Source organism: Natator depressus, chromosome 7 (assembly GCF_965152275.1).
Source record: "Natator depressus isolate rNatDep1 chromosome 7, rNatDep2.hap1, whole genome shotgun sequence".
Lineage (NCBI taxonomy): Eukaryota > Metazoa > Chordata > Testudines > Cheloniidae > Natator > Natator depressus.
The window spans coordinates 123,832,419-123,847,114 of NC_134240.1; the positions used below are offsets into that span (position 1 = coordinate 123,832,419).

Consider the following 14,696-nt stretch of genomic DNA (forward strand, 5'->3'; position numbering starts at 1 on the left):
GTCCCGGACAACTGGAAAAAGGCTAATGTAGTGCCCATCTTTAAAAAAGGGAAGAAGGAGGATCCTGGGAACTACAGGCCAGTCAGCCTCACCTCAGTCCCTGGAAAAATCATGGAGCAGGTCCTCAAGGAATCAATTCTGAAGCACTTAGAGGAGAGGAAAGTGATCAGGAACAGTCAGCATGGATTCACCAAGGGCAAGTCATGCCTGACTAATCTGATTGCCTTCTATGACGAGATAACTGGCTCTGTGGATGAGGGGAAAGCAGCGGACGTGTTGTTCCTTGACTTTAGCAAAGCTTTTGACAGTCTCCCACAGTATTCTTGCCAGCAAGTTAAAGAAGCATGGACTGGATGAATGGACTGGAAGGTGGATAGAAAGTTGTCTAGATTGTCGGGCTCAACAGGTAGTGATCAATGGCTCCATGTCTAGTTGGCAGCCGCTATCAAGTGGAGTGCCCCAAGGGTCGGTCTTCGGGCCGGTTTTGTTCAATGTCTTTATATATGATCTGGAGGATGGTGTGGATTGCACCCTCAGCAAGTTTGCAGATGACACTAAACTGGGAGGAGAGGTAGATACGCTGGAGGGTAGGGATAGGATACAGAGGGACCTAGACAAATTGGAGGATTGGGCCAAAAGAAATCTGATGAGGTTCAACAAGGACAAGTGCAGAGTCCTGCACTTAGGACAGAAGAATCCCATGCACCGCTACAGACTAGGGATCGAATGGCTCGGCAGCAGTTCTGCAGAAAAGGAACTAGGGGTTACAGTGGACGAGAAGCTGGATATGAGTCACCAGTGTGCCCTTGTTGCCAAGAAGGCCAGTGGCACTTTGGGATGTGTTAGTAGGGGCATTGCCAGCAGATGGAGGGACGTGATCATTCCCCTCTCTTCGACATTGGTGAGGCCTCATCTGGAGTACTGTGTCCAGTTTTGGTCCCCACACTACAAGAAGGATGTGGAAAAATTGGAAAACGTCCAGCAGAGGGCAACAAACAATGATTAGGGGCCTGGAACGCATGACTTGTGAGAAGAGGCTGAGGGAACTGGGATTGTTTAGTCTGCGGAAGAGAAGAATGAGGGGGGATTTGATAGCTGCTTTCAACTACCTGAAAGGGGGTTCCAAAGAGGATGGATCTAGACTGTTCTCAGTGGTAGCAGTAATGGTCTCAAGTTGCAGTGGGGGAGGTTTAGGTTGCATATTAGGAAAAACTTTTGCACTAGGAGGGTGGTGAAACACTGGAATGGGTTACCTAGGAAAGTGGTGGAATCTCCTTCCTTGGAAGTTTTTAAGGTCAGGCTTGAGAAAGCCCTGGCTGGGATGATTTAGTTGGGGATTGGTCCTGCTTTGAGCAGGGTGTTGGTCTAGATGACCTCTTGAGGTCCCTTCCAACCCTGATATTCTACGATTCTATGATTGGAGCACCTCTCAAAACATGTCCTCTTTGCTCCTCCTTAGTCGCTTCCTTATCTGGCGGAGGCGCTGCACTGGTGTATACGGGGTTCCCCTGAAGGCCACATCTGCAGAAGCATAACAAACAGAAGCATGATTATTAGTGCATGCACAGCATTAAATAATTACCTATCATACATCTCTTTTAAAATACAAAATCACTTTCTCATTGTCCCTTGGCAAGCACACAGCTTGGCGAATGCCCTAAACATGGTGAGTTTCGCCCGGGAGACGGGGTTCAATGTGGGGGAGAGGATTTAGGTGGTTTTTTAAGGAGATCACTGCAGGCAACTCAGGACAATATTGTAAATTTTGCCATCATTTCCCACAGGTGGGGGTCTCTGAAGCCAATCTCTCTCTCCTGAGGGTATGCAAGGGTGCATCTCCTGCATGCCTGCATCTTCTGACTGGGTCCCTATGCTGCTCCCTGGGTGCCGCTTTGGTCCCTGGCACAAGTGATTGCCGATTGGCATGGGAAAGTTTCCTATGACGTGGGAAGGAACAGAGCAGCTCTGCCAAGGAAACTTCGGCAGAGGACTGGAGAGCACCTCCAGGAAAGTTTCCTAGAGAGCTGTCTGGAGGATTCACGTGAAATCTCAGTGTGAATTAAGACACAGTTTTGCCGCACTGCTTAGCTGCATAGGGGAATGAGAAGCACACGCAAACACAGCTAGTCTTGTACATTTCTATCCCTTCATGCACTTGTAGAATATACAGAGCAAAGGACAGCTCTACCTCTTATAACCAAGCATCATCAACTCAAAAAGATCACTTACCAGAGCTTTCCTCTTCTGCATCATGCGCGCCAGAGACCGACTGCTGGGAGTGGCTAGACAGCTCCAGAGTGGACAAGAGATCGTGATTAACTGCGTCAACGGAAGACCCTGCTGTGTGCTCCACATCATCCTCCAACTTGACCTCATCCATGACTTTGGGGTGAAGTCTGCTGTGTCCAGCCCCACTGACGCATCCACGCGGCTCTTGGTAGAGGTGGTGAGGATGCTGCTGAGGATGGCGTCCAGCTCCTTATAGAAGCAGCAAGTTTTCGGCACAGCACCAGAGCAACAGTTTGACTCCCTTGCCTTCTGGTACGCCTGCCTCAACTCCTTTATCTTCCCACGGCACTGTTGTGCGTCCCCTTCATAGCCCTTATTCAACATGCCATGAAAATTCTGATCGTAGGTATCGAAGTTCCCACAGCTGGAGTGGAGCTGGGACTGCACAGCCTCCTCTCCCCACAGTGCCAGCAGATCCAACAACTCAGCTGTGCTCCGAGCGAGTGTTTTCTGTGTGGAGCGGTCATGGTCAGCTGGGAAGATGCAATGTGAGCTCTCCACACCAGGCAAACAAGAAGTGAAATTTCAAACATTCCTGGGCCTTTAAAGAGAGAGGGGCAGATACCTGGGTGCAGGGCAGCGGAGTTTGAACTGCTGACCAAAGCAGTCAGCATGGGCATTGTGGGACAACTCCTGGAGGCTATTTACAAGCACAGTGTCTACATTGACACTGTCAATATAACTTTGCCACAAAAAGCTCTACACCTTTCATTGAGGTGGTTTTGTCAGCAAAAAAGGAGAATTTTGTCCGCAGAAGGAGCATTGTCGTGCGTACACCTCCACTGCTTTGTTGACGAAAGCTGACTTCTGTCGACAAAACTGTAGGGTAGGCAAGACCTAAGATGCTACAGCATGGAACAGCTGCCACCACAGAGGTGTGCAATCCTAGACCACCCCTCACTTCCCAGTCCCATGATCCAGGGATCCAGCCAAAGACAAACAGCTTAATAAACAAATTAATTTATGTTACAAAGTTTACAATCAAAAGTGAACATGATCTTACAGTCAAGAAGTTGTCCCAGTAAACAAACCAGCAAATACTGGTCAGTCTAAATTCAGGCTTGCAGAACTCCCCACTCAGAGACCCTTCGAACCCCAGCAAGTCACCACAAAAGAAAGCAATCAACCAGAGCATCTACATCAGTGCAGTGGGGAAAAAAACTAGATATCCTTGAAGAGCACAGTTGAAGCCAGGCTATTTTGGGACCCGACGTAGTTCATTCATAAGCCACAGAGCCACAGTGAGCAGTGCCAGGGATCCCGACTGGTGAGTGGCAGCCAGAGGAGTTGGGACATACAGTAGAAGGGTGCTGATGCCCAGGCCCACCTGTCAAGAAGCACCCAGGAGTGAGAAGAGCAACAGCTGATTCAACACTGATGTTTTAAATCACTCCACGGGGTGTGCCTGTCACAACATTTCCAGAAACCCTCACATTCCCAATCACAACCCTACCCACTGGGAGAGGGAGAGGCTCCAGAAATAAAAACGTCAAGACCCAGACTCCCCATCCTCATATATAGTACAGCCTCCACCCCTCAGCTACGGCCATACTTCACTTTCCCACAGACTCTGCAGCTCCACATGCCAGCTCTGGGTAACTAAAGGTACTTCTGCTGAATGTGACACAGCAGCTTAGCACTAGGAGAGAAAAGGGGACAGTACCTGCATATATGCCACAGCCATTAAGGAAGCCACGGCAATCTTGGTCCTGCGTGGTAGGGGGATCTTCCGAGAAAGGAGATATAGTGCTGTGATGGCAGTGACTGAGGTGATCCCCTAGAGGTGGAAAAAGCTAGCAGTTACTTGAGGGAAGTGGGTGTGGGAAGGGCGGAGGTGAGGAATCCCACACACCAGCTAACATGGGGGCTGGCTGGAAGGAGATTATCACACACTTGTCTGGCTGCATTTTCCACAGAGCAAAATGACGAAGCTTTATGGGGCACCATTACATTTCACAAACACATTATTAGCTAGTGTCAGATGCCACCTAAAGCATATCAGTGAAGGTGTTCAGTAACACCAGACCTAACTAACCATTGTGTCACCCCACAACACCCATCCCAACTCAAGGCACTCATTTGTATTCCCCTCTCAGTCTGTGGTCTCAATTGTGGTTCAGTCCATGACATCATGGATACTAGAAACATTCATATGAGCTTGCACAAGCAGCTAGCTGAGGTAGTATTTGCAGAGCTTTGCAGTTGTACAGCATTCTAGTAAAGGGTTCCCTGATGTACAACATCCAATCCTTTACTGATATCCAAATGTTATTTCATCCAGGGTTCTCAGAACACTTTACAAAGGAGCCTGTTATCTTTATCCCCAATTTACAGATTGGGGAAACTGAGGCAGACAGGGGAAAGGGCTCTTTTGTTCCCAACATGTCCCTTCTGGGGGGAAGCCAGGTGTGGAAGTAAGACCACAACTCCTCCAGCAAGTGAGAGTACTTCACAGATAAAGAGGAGACTCATGCCAGCTAAGAGACCATGCTTCCGCCTTTTGAAGGTAATGAGTGCCCAGGAGTAGGAACCTTGCATATGATGCCCTGAAGTTCACCCTCGCTCACTGTGGGAGGCAGCCTGAGAGTGAGCAGTCTATGACTTTAGGAGCCCAATGAAGGGAAAGCAATGACAGGATGGCATGGTCCCCAGAAGAGGCTGGATGGCACTTACCAATATCCTGTGATTAAACTGCACAGTAGTGGGATTCTCAAAGATATTCTTCAGCACTGGGGAGAAGGAGAGGAGATCATCTGGGATCCAGCGCTCCCCCATCTTGGGGAAGGAGTTGTACACAAGGCCTGCATCCAGTCCTGCCACAAAGGCACCTATAATTCCAGAGAAGAGAGTTAGGGACTAACATACCAGGGACAAGGCAGGTGACACACCAGACTAGCCTCTAGAGTTAGGCAAGCTTGGAATTGGGCTTGAGGGCAGGGCAACCTGATTTTGTATTCCTTCTCCCACGGCAACACACTGGTGATCAGACAATGATGCTCTGTTACACAGTCTGCCCTGCAGAAGGAAATGTTCCAGCTGCTCTGTCTGGGACCATCAAAGACAATTCTAAGGTGCCTATACATGTGAAAGGAGCTAAACCCCCATGGGACATGAAACTTCTTGGGTGGGAGGTGGGGTCTGCTATATTTCACCCCCTCAGGAGAGTGATAGGGCAGGCAGGGTCACAAAGGAGGCAGCCCCACAATGGGAGAGGCCCTTACCTGAGAGAGCAGTGAGGAAGATGAGACCTGCTGTCCCATGAGCAAATCGTCTCAGACGGAGGAGCTGATAGGTTTCAGGTAACTGTAAAACACAAGCCACAAAAGGGGCTACAGAAACAAACTTCCCAGGGGCCTTGCAAGAGAATGGACACAGATGCTCCTGGTGGGGTGAGCTCGTTGCACCAGGTGAGGAAAGTTCCCCCAGTGCAGAAACACACAAAGAGTGAGTCAGCTTGTGAATAAACTTGCAGCCAACTTGTAAAAGAGAAAATTTTTGTGATTAAAGAGATCACTAATTGCTCCCTTTTCATAGCAACAGGACACAATGATCAGTGGTGTGAAGCAGCCCACGTTTTGGACAGAGACACCCCTTAAGGAGAAGATTTATTAAGGGGAATATGTATATCCTAGTAAAGAGAAGATGAAAGAAATTGATAAAACACAGATAGAAACTGAAAAGAAACAGTCAAATGAAAAAGACCCATTCAATTACATCATAGAAAGGTAGACAAATATTTACAAATTTTGTAAGTGCTTGTATAAAAATGCTGGAAGTCTAAATATTAAGATAGGTGAACTTGAGTGCCTGATATTAAATGAGGATACTGATACAATAGACATCACAGAAATGTGGTGGGACAATGATAATTAAAGGGACACGGTAATACCAGAGTACAAATATATAGGAAAGACAGAGTAGGTAGTGCTGGTGCGGGAGTGGCACTATACTTGAAACAAAGCAGAGAGCCAAATATAGTAAAAATCTTAAACGAATCAAACTGTACTACAGAATGTCTATGGATAGAAATTCCATGTTTGAATAATATGAGCATAGCAGTAGGAATATACTACTGACTACCTGACCAGGATGGGATAGTGATTGTGAAATGCTCAGGGAGAATAGAAAGGCTACAAAAAAAGAGAAAGCCCAATAATGGGGGATTTCAGTTATCCCCATATTGGCGGAGTATGTATCACCTCAGAACGGGATGCATAAATAAAATTTCTAGATACTATTAATGACTGCTTTCTGGAGCAACTAGTCCTGGAATCCAAAAAAGGGAGAAGCAATTCTTCATTCAGTCTTAAGTGGAGCACAGAATCTGCTCCAAGAGGTGAATAAAGCTGAACCACTTGACCATAATGTAATTCAATTTAACATCCTTGTGGGAAGGGGGCCGGGGAGATACCAAAGAAATCCACCACAGCAGCATTTAACTTCAAACAGGGGAACTACACAAAAATGAGGAAGTTAGTTAAATGGAAATTAAAAGTAACAGTCACAAGGGTGAAATACCTGTAAGCTACATAAAAAGTACTTAAACAGCATAATAGAGGCTCAAACTAAATGCGTACCTCAAATAAAAATTAAAAATAAATAGTAAGATGACCCCAAAAAATGCCACCATGGCTAAACAGCAAGTAAAAGATGTGGTTAGAGGATAAAAGACATCCTTTAAAAACTGGAAGTCAAATCCTACTGAGGAAAATAGAAAGGAACAAACTCTGGTAAGTCAAGCATAAAAGAATAATTAGGCAGGCCAAAAAAAAATTGAAAAGCAACCAGCAAAAGAAAAACTAACAGCAAAAATGTTTTAAGTATATCAAAGGCAGGAAGCTTGCCAAACAATCACTGGGGCCACTAGACATTCAAGGTGTTAAAGGAGCACTCAAGAAAGATAAAGGTGTTGCAGACAAACAAAATGGATTCTTTGCGTTGGCCTTCACCGCAGAAGATGCGAGGGAGATTCCCACACCTGAGCCATTCTTTCTGGGTGACAAATCTGAGGAACTGTCCCAGATTGAGTTGTCAATAGAGTTGGTTTTAGAACAGAATCACAGGACTGGAAAGGACCTTGTGAGGTCATCTAGTCCAGTCCCCTGCACTCATGGCAGGGCTCAGTATTACCTAGGCCGGGGTGGCCAAACTGCAGCTTGTGAGCCACATGCAGCTTTACCACCATTAAAGTGTGGCTCGTGGCGCTCCCCCGCCACCTTCCCCCATTCTCAGCCTACCAGACTGGGGTGGGGGGGAGCTCAGGGCTTCTGCCCTGCAGTGGGGTGGGGGGGTTAGGGGCATCTGCCAGAGATGAGAGGTGGCAGCAGAATTTAAAGGCTCGGGTCCCCCCAACAGCTTGAGTCATGTCCCCCAGGCATGCCCCCCTCTTCCCCTCAGCAGTGCCTCCCTGCAGCTCCCAGGTGTTAGCTCCCCATGGAGATGAAGTGGCAAACAGCTGGGAGCTGCAGGGAGAGGCCACTGCTTTAGCTCTGTGGGGAGAGGCAGCAGCTCTCCTGCAGCTCTCAGATGTTTGCCGCTGCCTCTCCCGACAGCTGCAGCTCCCAGCTTCAGAACCTGCCACATGCAGGGAAGAAGCCCGGTGGCACCATGTGACTGAGTGGGGCCAGCAAACCCTGGCAAAAATCTGGACGGGGTACATGACGTCCCCACCACCTCTGGCTTCTGCCCACTAGGGAGGGGTATCTGAGGGCTTCAGCCCTGTGGAGCGTGCCTGCCGGGGCTCAGGGCTTCAGCCCCACGCCCCAGCAGGCACCTCCCATGAGGTTGAAGCCCCGAGATCCCCCTCCCTGCAAGGCTGAAGCCCTGAGCCCTGGCAGGTACACCCCAGCTCTCGAACTTCTGAAGATTGTCATACGCGGCTCGGAGGGTAGTAAGTTTGGCCACCCCGATCTAGACCATCCCTGATAGGTGTTTGTCTAACCTGCTCTTAAAAAAATCTTCAATGACGGAGATTCCACAACCTCCCTAGGCAATTTATTCCAGTGCCTAACTTCACTGACGGAAGGTTTTTTTTTCCTAATATCCTATCTAAACCGGCTTTGCTGCAATTTAAGCCCATTGCTTCTTGTCCTAATCTCCGAGCTTAAAATTGTTCTCCTTTCTCCCTCCTCAGAGTAACAACTTTTTATGTACTTGAAAACTGTTATGTCCCTTCTCACTCTTCTCTCCTCCAGATTAAACAAACCCAATTTTTTCAGTCTTCCCTTACTAGTCATGTTTTCTAGACCTTTAATAATTTTTGTCGCTCTTCTTTGGACTTTCTCCAGTCTGTCCACATCTTTCCTGAAATGTAGCACCCAGAACTGGACACAACACCTCAGTTGAGGCCTAACCAGTGCAGAGTAGAGCGGAAGAATTACTTTTCGTGTCTTGCTTACAACACTCCTGCTAATGCATCCCAGAATTATGTTTGCTTTTTTTTGCAATAGAGTTATACTGTTGACTCATATGTAGTTTGTGATCCACTATGACCCCCAGATCCCTTTCCGCAGTACTCCTTCCTAGGCAGTCACTTCCCATATTGTATGTGTGCAACTGATTGTTCCTTCTTAAGGGGAATACTTTGTATCTGTCCTTATTGAATTTCATCCTGTTTACTTCAGTCCATTTCCCCAGTTTGTCCAGATCATTTTGAATTTTAACCTATCCTCCAAAGAACTTGCAACCCCTCCCAGCTTGGTATCGTCCACAAACTTTTTAAATGTACTCTCCATGCCATTATTTAAATCACTGACGACGACATTGAACAGAACTGGACCCAGAACTGATCCCTGCAGGACCCCAATCAATATCCCCTTCTAGCTTGACTGTGAACCAATGATAACTACTCAGTGGTTTTGGAAGAAACTGATACATTAAATAGTAATAAATCACTAGAACCAAATGGCATTCACCCAAGAGTTCTGACAAAACTCCAGTATGAAATTGCAGAACTACTACCTGTAGTGTGTAACTATCACTTAAATCATCCACTGTATCAGATAACTGGAAGGTAGCTAAGGGAAGGCTGATTTTTAAAAAGGCCCCAGAGAGGCACTCCTGGTAATAACAGGCCAGGAAGCCTAACGTCAGTACCAGGCAAACTGGATGAAACTATAGTAAACAACAGAATTATCAGACACAATATGTTGGGGAAGAGTCAACATGGCTTTTGTAAAGGGAAATCATGCCTCATCAATTTGTTAGAATTCTTTGAGGGGCTCAACAAGCATGTGGACATGAGTGATCCAGTGGATAGAGTACTTGGACATTCAGAAAACCTTTGAGAAGGTCCTACACCAAAGGCTCTTAAGCAAAGTAAGAAGTCCTAGGGGAAGAAGGAAGGTCGTATCATAGATCAGAAACTGGTTGAAAGATAGGAAACAAAGAGTAGGAATAAATGGTCCATTTTCACAATGGAAAGAGGTAAATAGCAGGGTCTCCCCAAAGATATGCAGTGCTGTTCAACATATTCATAGGTGATCTGGAAAAAGGGTAAATAGAGAGGTGGCCAAGTTTGCAGATGATACAAAATTACCAAGATAGTGAAGTCCAAAGCAGGCTGCAAAGAGTTACACAGGGATCTCACAAAGCTAGGTGACGGGGAAACAGAAATTCAGCATTGATAATACAAACTAACGCACACTGGAAAAAATAATCCAAACTATATATACCTACCAATGGGGCCTAAATTAGCTGTTACCATTTAAGAAAGATCTTGCAGACATCATGGATAGTTCTCTGAAAGTATCTGTTCAGTGTACAGTGGCAGTCAAAAAAGCTAACAGAATATTAGAAACCATTAGGAAAGAAATAGATAATAAGGCAGAAAAGATCATAACGCCAACATATAAATCTATGGTACGTCCACACCTTGAATACTGTGTGCCATTCTGGTTGCCCCATCTCAAAAATGATATATTAGAATTGGAAAAAGTACAGAGAAGGGCAACAAAAATAATTTGGGGTATGAAACAGCTTCCATATGAGGAGAGATTAAAAAGACTGGGACTGTTTATCTTACAAAAGAGATGAGTAAGGGCTCGGGGAATATGATAGAGGTCCATAAAACTATGGATAACATGGAGAAAGTGATAAGGAAGCGTTATTTACCTCCTCACATAAACCGAGAACTGAAATGAAATCAACAGGCAGCATGAAGTACTGCTTCACACAATGCAAAGTCAACCTGTGGAACTTCTTGTTATGGAATGTTGTGAAGGCCAAAAGTACAAGTGGGTTAAAAAAGAATTAGATAAATTAATGGAGGATAGGTCCATCAGTGACTATTAGCCATCATGGTCAGGGATCCCTTCCCATGCCTCTGGCTGTCCCTTAACCTCTGACTGCCTTCAGATTGTAAATATTCACTGAAAAAAGAAAGTTTCTCTTTTTCCACTGTCAAATCGCCTAGCTCAGCAGGAAGCTGTCTCCAAACAAGCCACATCAGAAGTGACGGTAGGGACTTATCCCTTTCCCAACCAGAAGCGTGATTTCAAAGCTTAACAGTGACCATTTCAGGGCTCCCATTAAGCATAGGAATCTAAATGCGAAACACTTCACACACCACTAAAGTCATGCAGTTCGAATACAAGTCAGGGAATGGTTCCAGTAGATGTGTTAGGGACTATGCTTGGTTGTATTTTTTTGTCCGGCTCGGGCTCAGTAACAGCAGCTGAGCAGAGTCACACTCAGGTCGTTCTTTGCAACCACAACAACTAGCCTTTCATTTACGTGAGAAATCTTTAATCCTACAGAAACCAATGGGGCCAGCAGAAAATTACTAGAACAGTGCCCCAGCACTGGATTCAATCCTGATGCAAGGCAATCCCCTGCTTCCCGGGCCAAATATTCTGACTCTGGGGATACCCCAATGCATTTTCTTGACTTCCTCCTTAATGGAACAAAGTGTCTAAGCCAAAGAACTCAGAACTATCTTCTGTTAGTCACATGTCCCAGTGAATGGGTGCTGGGTGCAAGAGAAGGGTGAGGCATCGCTGTCAATCAGGATGGACTGGGATGCTGAAGGAAATGACCCCACAGTTAGTCATTCTATGCAACAGAGTGTTTTGCAATGTACTTGGTCAGATCAAAGGTAAGCCAGAAGCAGAGATGTGAGAGCTGTGCTATTACCTTTCACCTTCCCTACTCCTTTAAGATCCTCATTAAAACAAAGATATTCCAAGACATCCCTTGGAACCCCAACTACCCACCCATCCCCCAGATTCTTGCACTAACACTATTTTCCTGCACTCCCCATATACTGCACATGGACCCCACTTACTTTGTGTTGCGGGAGCAGCAGGGACAGTCCACTCCACAGGCTGGCACAGTACAGAACCAGTGCAGAGCCTAGATGTGCTGCTAGACGGTACTGACTGACTCGGGGAATGTCATGAGAATCTGGCTTCTCTTCCAATCCACTCTTCACCATGTACCAGCCTAGCAGTCCCTGCCAAAGGACCAAAGAGATAACATGAGAGCTACTGAGAGGCAAAACCCAGCCCCCTTCCATAGCCTCAGCTGGGAGAAACAAAGAACCCACCTTCATGTAAATTTCAACATGGTAAAGGGAAGGAGAGGGAACTATCTGTTCCAGCACTGATCTTAAACATAATACAGGTGTTAGCTGTACAATAACCATACTTCCACCATCAGTACCACCATCCAAAGCCTTCACAGATGCCATAGTCTCAGCCCACCACTAAGAAATACTTACAGTTAGGCATCACCACTGCACATCTTCATCCCCCAGAAGCCTCTAGAGAGAATGCTACATACCCCAGCAGCTGCAGAGCTCCATACCTGGAAGCAGACAAGCCCACAGAGGGCAAGGACACGTCCCTTCATGGGGTGGCTGAGCCAGCCTTTTCTCCAGAAGTAGACAGCAGGCAGAACGTAGGCCAAACCTACAACCCGACCCCACATACGGTGCGAATACTCCATGTACCAGATGAACTTGAACTCTCTCAATGTCATGTCATGATTCAGGCTGTTGGAAAAGACAGAGCAGAAGAATAAGCAAGAAACTCCCTGGTATGGAACAGTGGCCTCCTTCACACTCCCAATTTCACAGGGGTTTTCTTCACCTTGGAGAGAACAGGGATAGCCAGAGAAGATGAGCACCAAAGCCACCTTTGGATCCTGCTCAGTTATGTACTGAGTGCCCCTTGTTGGTGCTAGTCCATTCCCATAGAAAGAAAGAGGCTTGTGCTGCTGACTCACAGTCAGTCTGGGCTCGGTGAACACAAAGAGGAGGATTCCCTGTCCCATCCCAGTTCTTCTGCCTGGAACCGGCAGCACTTACATTTTAAATTCTGGAAACTGCTGGTATTTTTGGAACTCAGCCTCCCATTCCTGCTGTGTCCGTGGCGGCTTCATCTCCCTCACCAGGTGCCAATCAACCATGGAGAGCCCAGACTCTGTCAGCCTAGGAAGGACAGACACACACAGATGTGACTCACTCACTCCTTAACCAAAATAAGGAGAGCACTGGCACATTTCCACAGATGAACTGCAGCCACTCCCCAGCAGCAAAGGTGATGGGGAGAAAGGACCCTATGAACTAGGCCAGAAAAGTTATCAGGCACATACTAGCCAGAGATGGGTACAACAAACTGAAGTTGGAGGCAGTGTAATACAGAGAAGACCTGCCTTCTAGTGGGAAAGGTGTTGTCCTCATAACTGACACCATTTAGCCCTGCACAGGTGAAGAATGAGGCTGCAATAAAGATCGATTGCTTCTACAGAAATGATCATAGAAGGGTGGGGCGGAGAAAAAGGCAGGATCTGACACAGAAGCCTCCTGTCCCTACAGGAAGCCCACGGTTAAGGAGTGGATGAGCTTACTGATGGAGAAGGAAAGAGACCAGTAAGACACTACTCATTTTGAGGAGAAGAAATAAGTGACTAGCCACATACAATAGAATGCTGTAGATTCAAAATAGTTCCGTCAAGACGGGGGGTATTTATTGTTTGTACAGCACTAGCTGCGTGGTGGTGTACAGACAGGTATGAAAACAAGGTTCTCCCCACAGATTGCTTACAATCTAAACAGACACCATACAAATAAAGGAGAGGAGAATGGGTGCCAAAGAAAAGGCAATGAGAGAATGGTGAATTTTAAGCATCTGACTTGTTAAAGTTCCTTCATCCATTTGTCTGCCTGGATGCAGTCAATGTTCTATGATATTCTCTCATCAATTCCTTAACACTTCTGCAGGGAGGGAAAATGTCATAAAAGGTGCAGAAATTTAGAGGAGAGCATGGAGCTTTGGAGCAGCAGGTCAGTATCTCAGGTACCCAGGGGAGTGTGGGAAAAAGACTTAGAGGTGGGATCAGGAGGAGGACATGAAGGTGTAATGGGAAGGCAGTCAATGAAAGGTATTGCTGTTCTATCTGGCTCAGTATGGTCTCAGCATCCCCAAAGCCATATGCTTCAGTGGAAGGCATGAGAAACCACACAGGTCAGTCGGGATGGGCTGGCGAGGGGCCTTTAAGAAAAGCAGGTTAACGTGGCACACAGGAAAGAGGAGATGGCAATGCAGGAGGCTGAAGGAGGGCTGGAAGTAGGTCGATAGTATTTTCAGCAGCACTTCGTGTGGATGAGAAATAGGGATATAAATAATGTGTAAAAACAATAACCAGATAACCAATTAAAATTCTATTGTTTACAGGGTTAAACATTTAACCGGGGAGCTAGTGGGTGCGGTGGGGGGCGGGGGGAGCTGCAGCATCCCCACATTTTAGGCGGGGCTCCGCTGCCCGCCCCGGGGGTCCCCGGGACTCTGCGCGCGGCTGGCAGCTGGGACCCCGGGCGGCGTTTAACCGTGAACCATTAAACTGCTGCATTGCCTCGGAGCGGGGGCGAGGGGCCTGGCCAGAGGGAGCTGCGGCTGCAGCGGGAGTGCGGCGCGCAAGGCAGGCGGGCCCGGGCAGGGCCCGAGGCGGGGCCCGGGCAGGAGGCAGACGCCGCCGGCCGCTCTCACCTGGTCACGCCGCCCAGCACGACAGCTCCGGCCACCGCGCCGCTGCACCCCAGGAGCCAGCGCCCCACGAGCCGCTCCGCGCCGGGGCCGGGCACAGGCGGGGCCGCCGGCGCGGGACGGGCAGCGACTTCCGACACCGCGCGCCGCGGCGGCCGCCACCGGAGACATCGCTGCGGGAGAGAGGGAAGGGGGGTCAGTGCGGGGCGGGGCCGAGCGGGGCCCGAGCAACCCCGGGGCCCCGGCCCGGCGGGGGACGAGCGCAGCCGGGGGGGCAGCCGAGGCGCCTCCGTTACCTGGGCCCCCGGGCCCCCGCGCCGCGGGAGCAGGCGGACCCGCGCACTCCCCAGCGCCGCCCGCAGCATCACGAGCACAACCGGAAACAGCCGCCTGACCTCTGACCCGGAAGCAAAGCCAGCATTT

The 14,696-nt window shown here is 48.0% G+C and overlaps 1 protein-coding gene across 1 annotated transcript; it reads right to left on the reverse strand.

The window, feature by feature from the left end:
• Positions 1 to 214: 214 nt before the first annotated feature.
• COX15 (cytochrome c oxidase assembly factor COX15) lies at positions 215 to 14,638 on the reverse strand. The gene is made up of 10 exons (XM_074959569.1): positions 14,570 to 14,638; positions 14,277 to 14,446; positions 12,596 to 12,718; positions 12,094 to 12,280; positions 11,573 to 11,740; positions 5,511 to 5,592; positions 4,963 to 5,117; positions 3,953 to 4,066; positions 2,230 to 3,616; positions 215 to 1,521 (listed from the first exon to the last, which is right to left on the reverse strand). Exons 1-9 carry the CDS (start codon positions 14,636 to 14,638, stop codon positions 3,485 to 3,487), a joined length of 1,200 nt encoding a protein of 399 aa, XP_074815670.1. The 3' UTR covers positions 215 to 1,521; positions 2,230 to 3,484.
• Positions 14,639 to 14,696: the final 58 nt, after the last annotated feature.

Excerpts from the sequence above, each read along its gene's own strand:
- COX15 (XM_074959569.1), bottom strand. The coding sequence starts at position 14,638 with ATGCTGCGGGCGGCGCTGGGGAGTGCGCGGGTCCGCCTGCTCCCGCGG. Across the intron at positions 14,447-14,569 it reads GCGGGGGCCCGGGGGCCCAG|CGATGTCTCCGGTGGCGGCC; the intron begins GTAACGGAGGCG and ends TCTCTCCCGCAG. Across the intron at positions 12,719-14,276 it reads GTGCTGGGCGGCGTGACCAG|GCTGACAGAGTCTGGGCTCT; the intron begins GTGAGAGCGGCC and ends TGTCCTTCCTAG.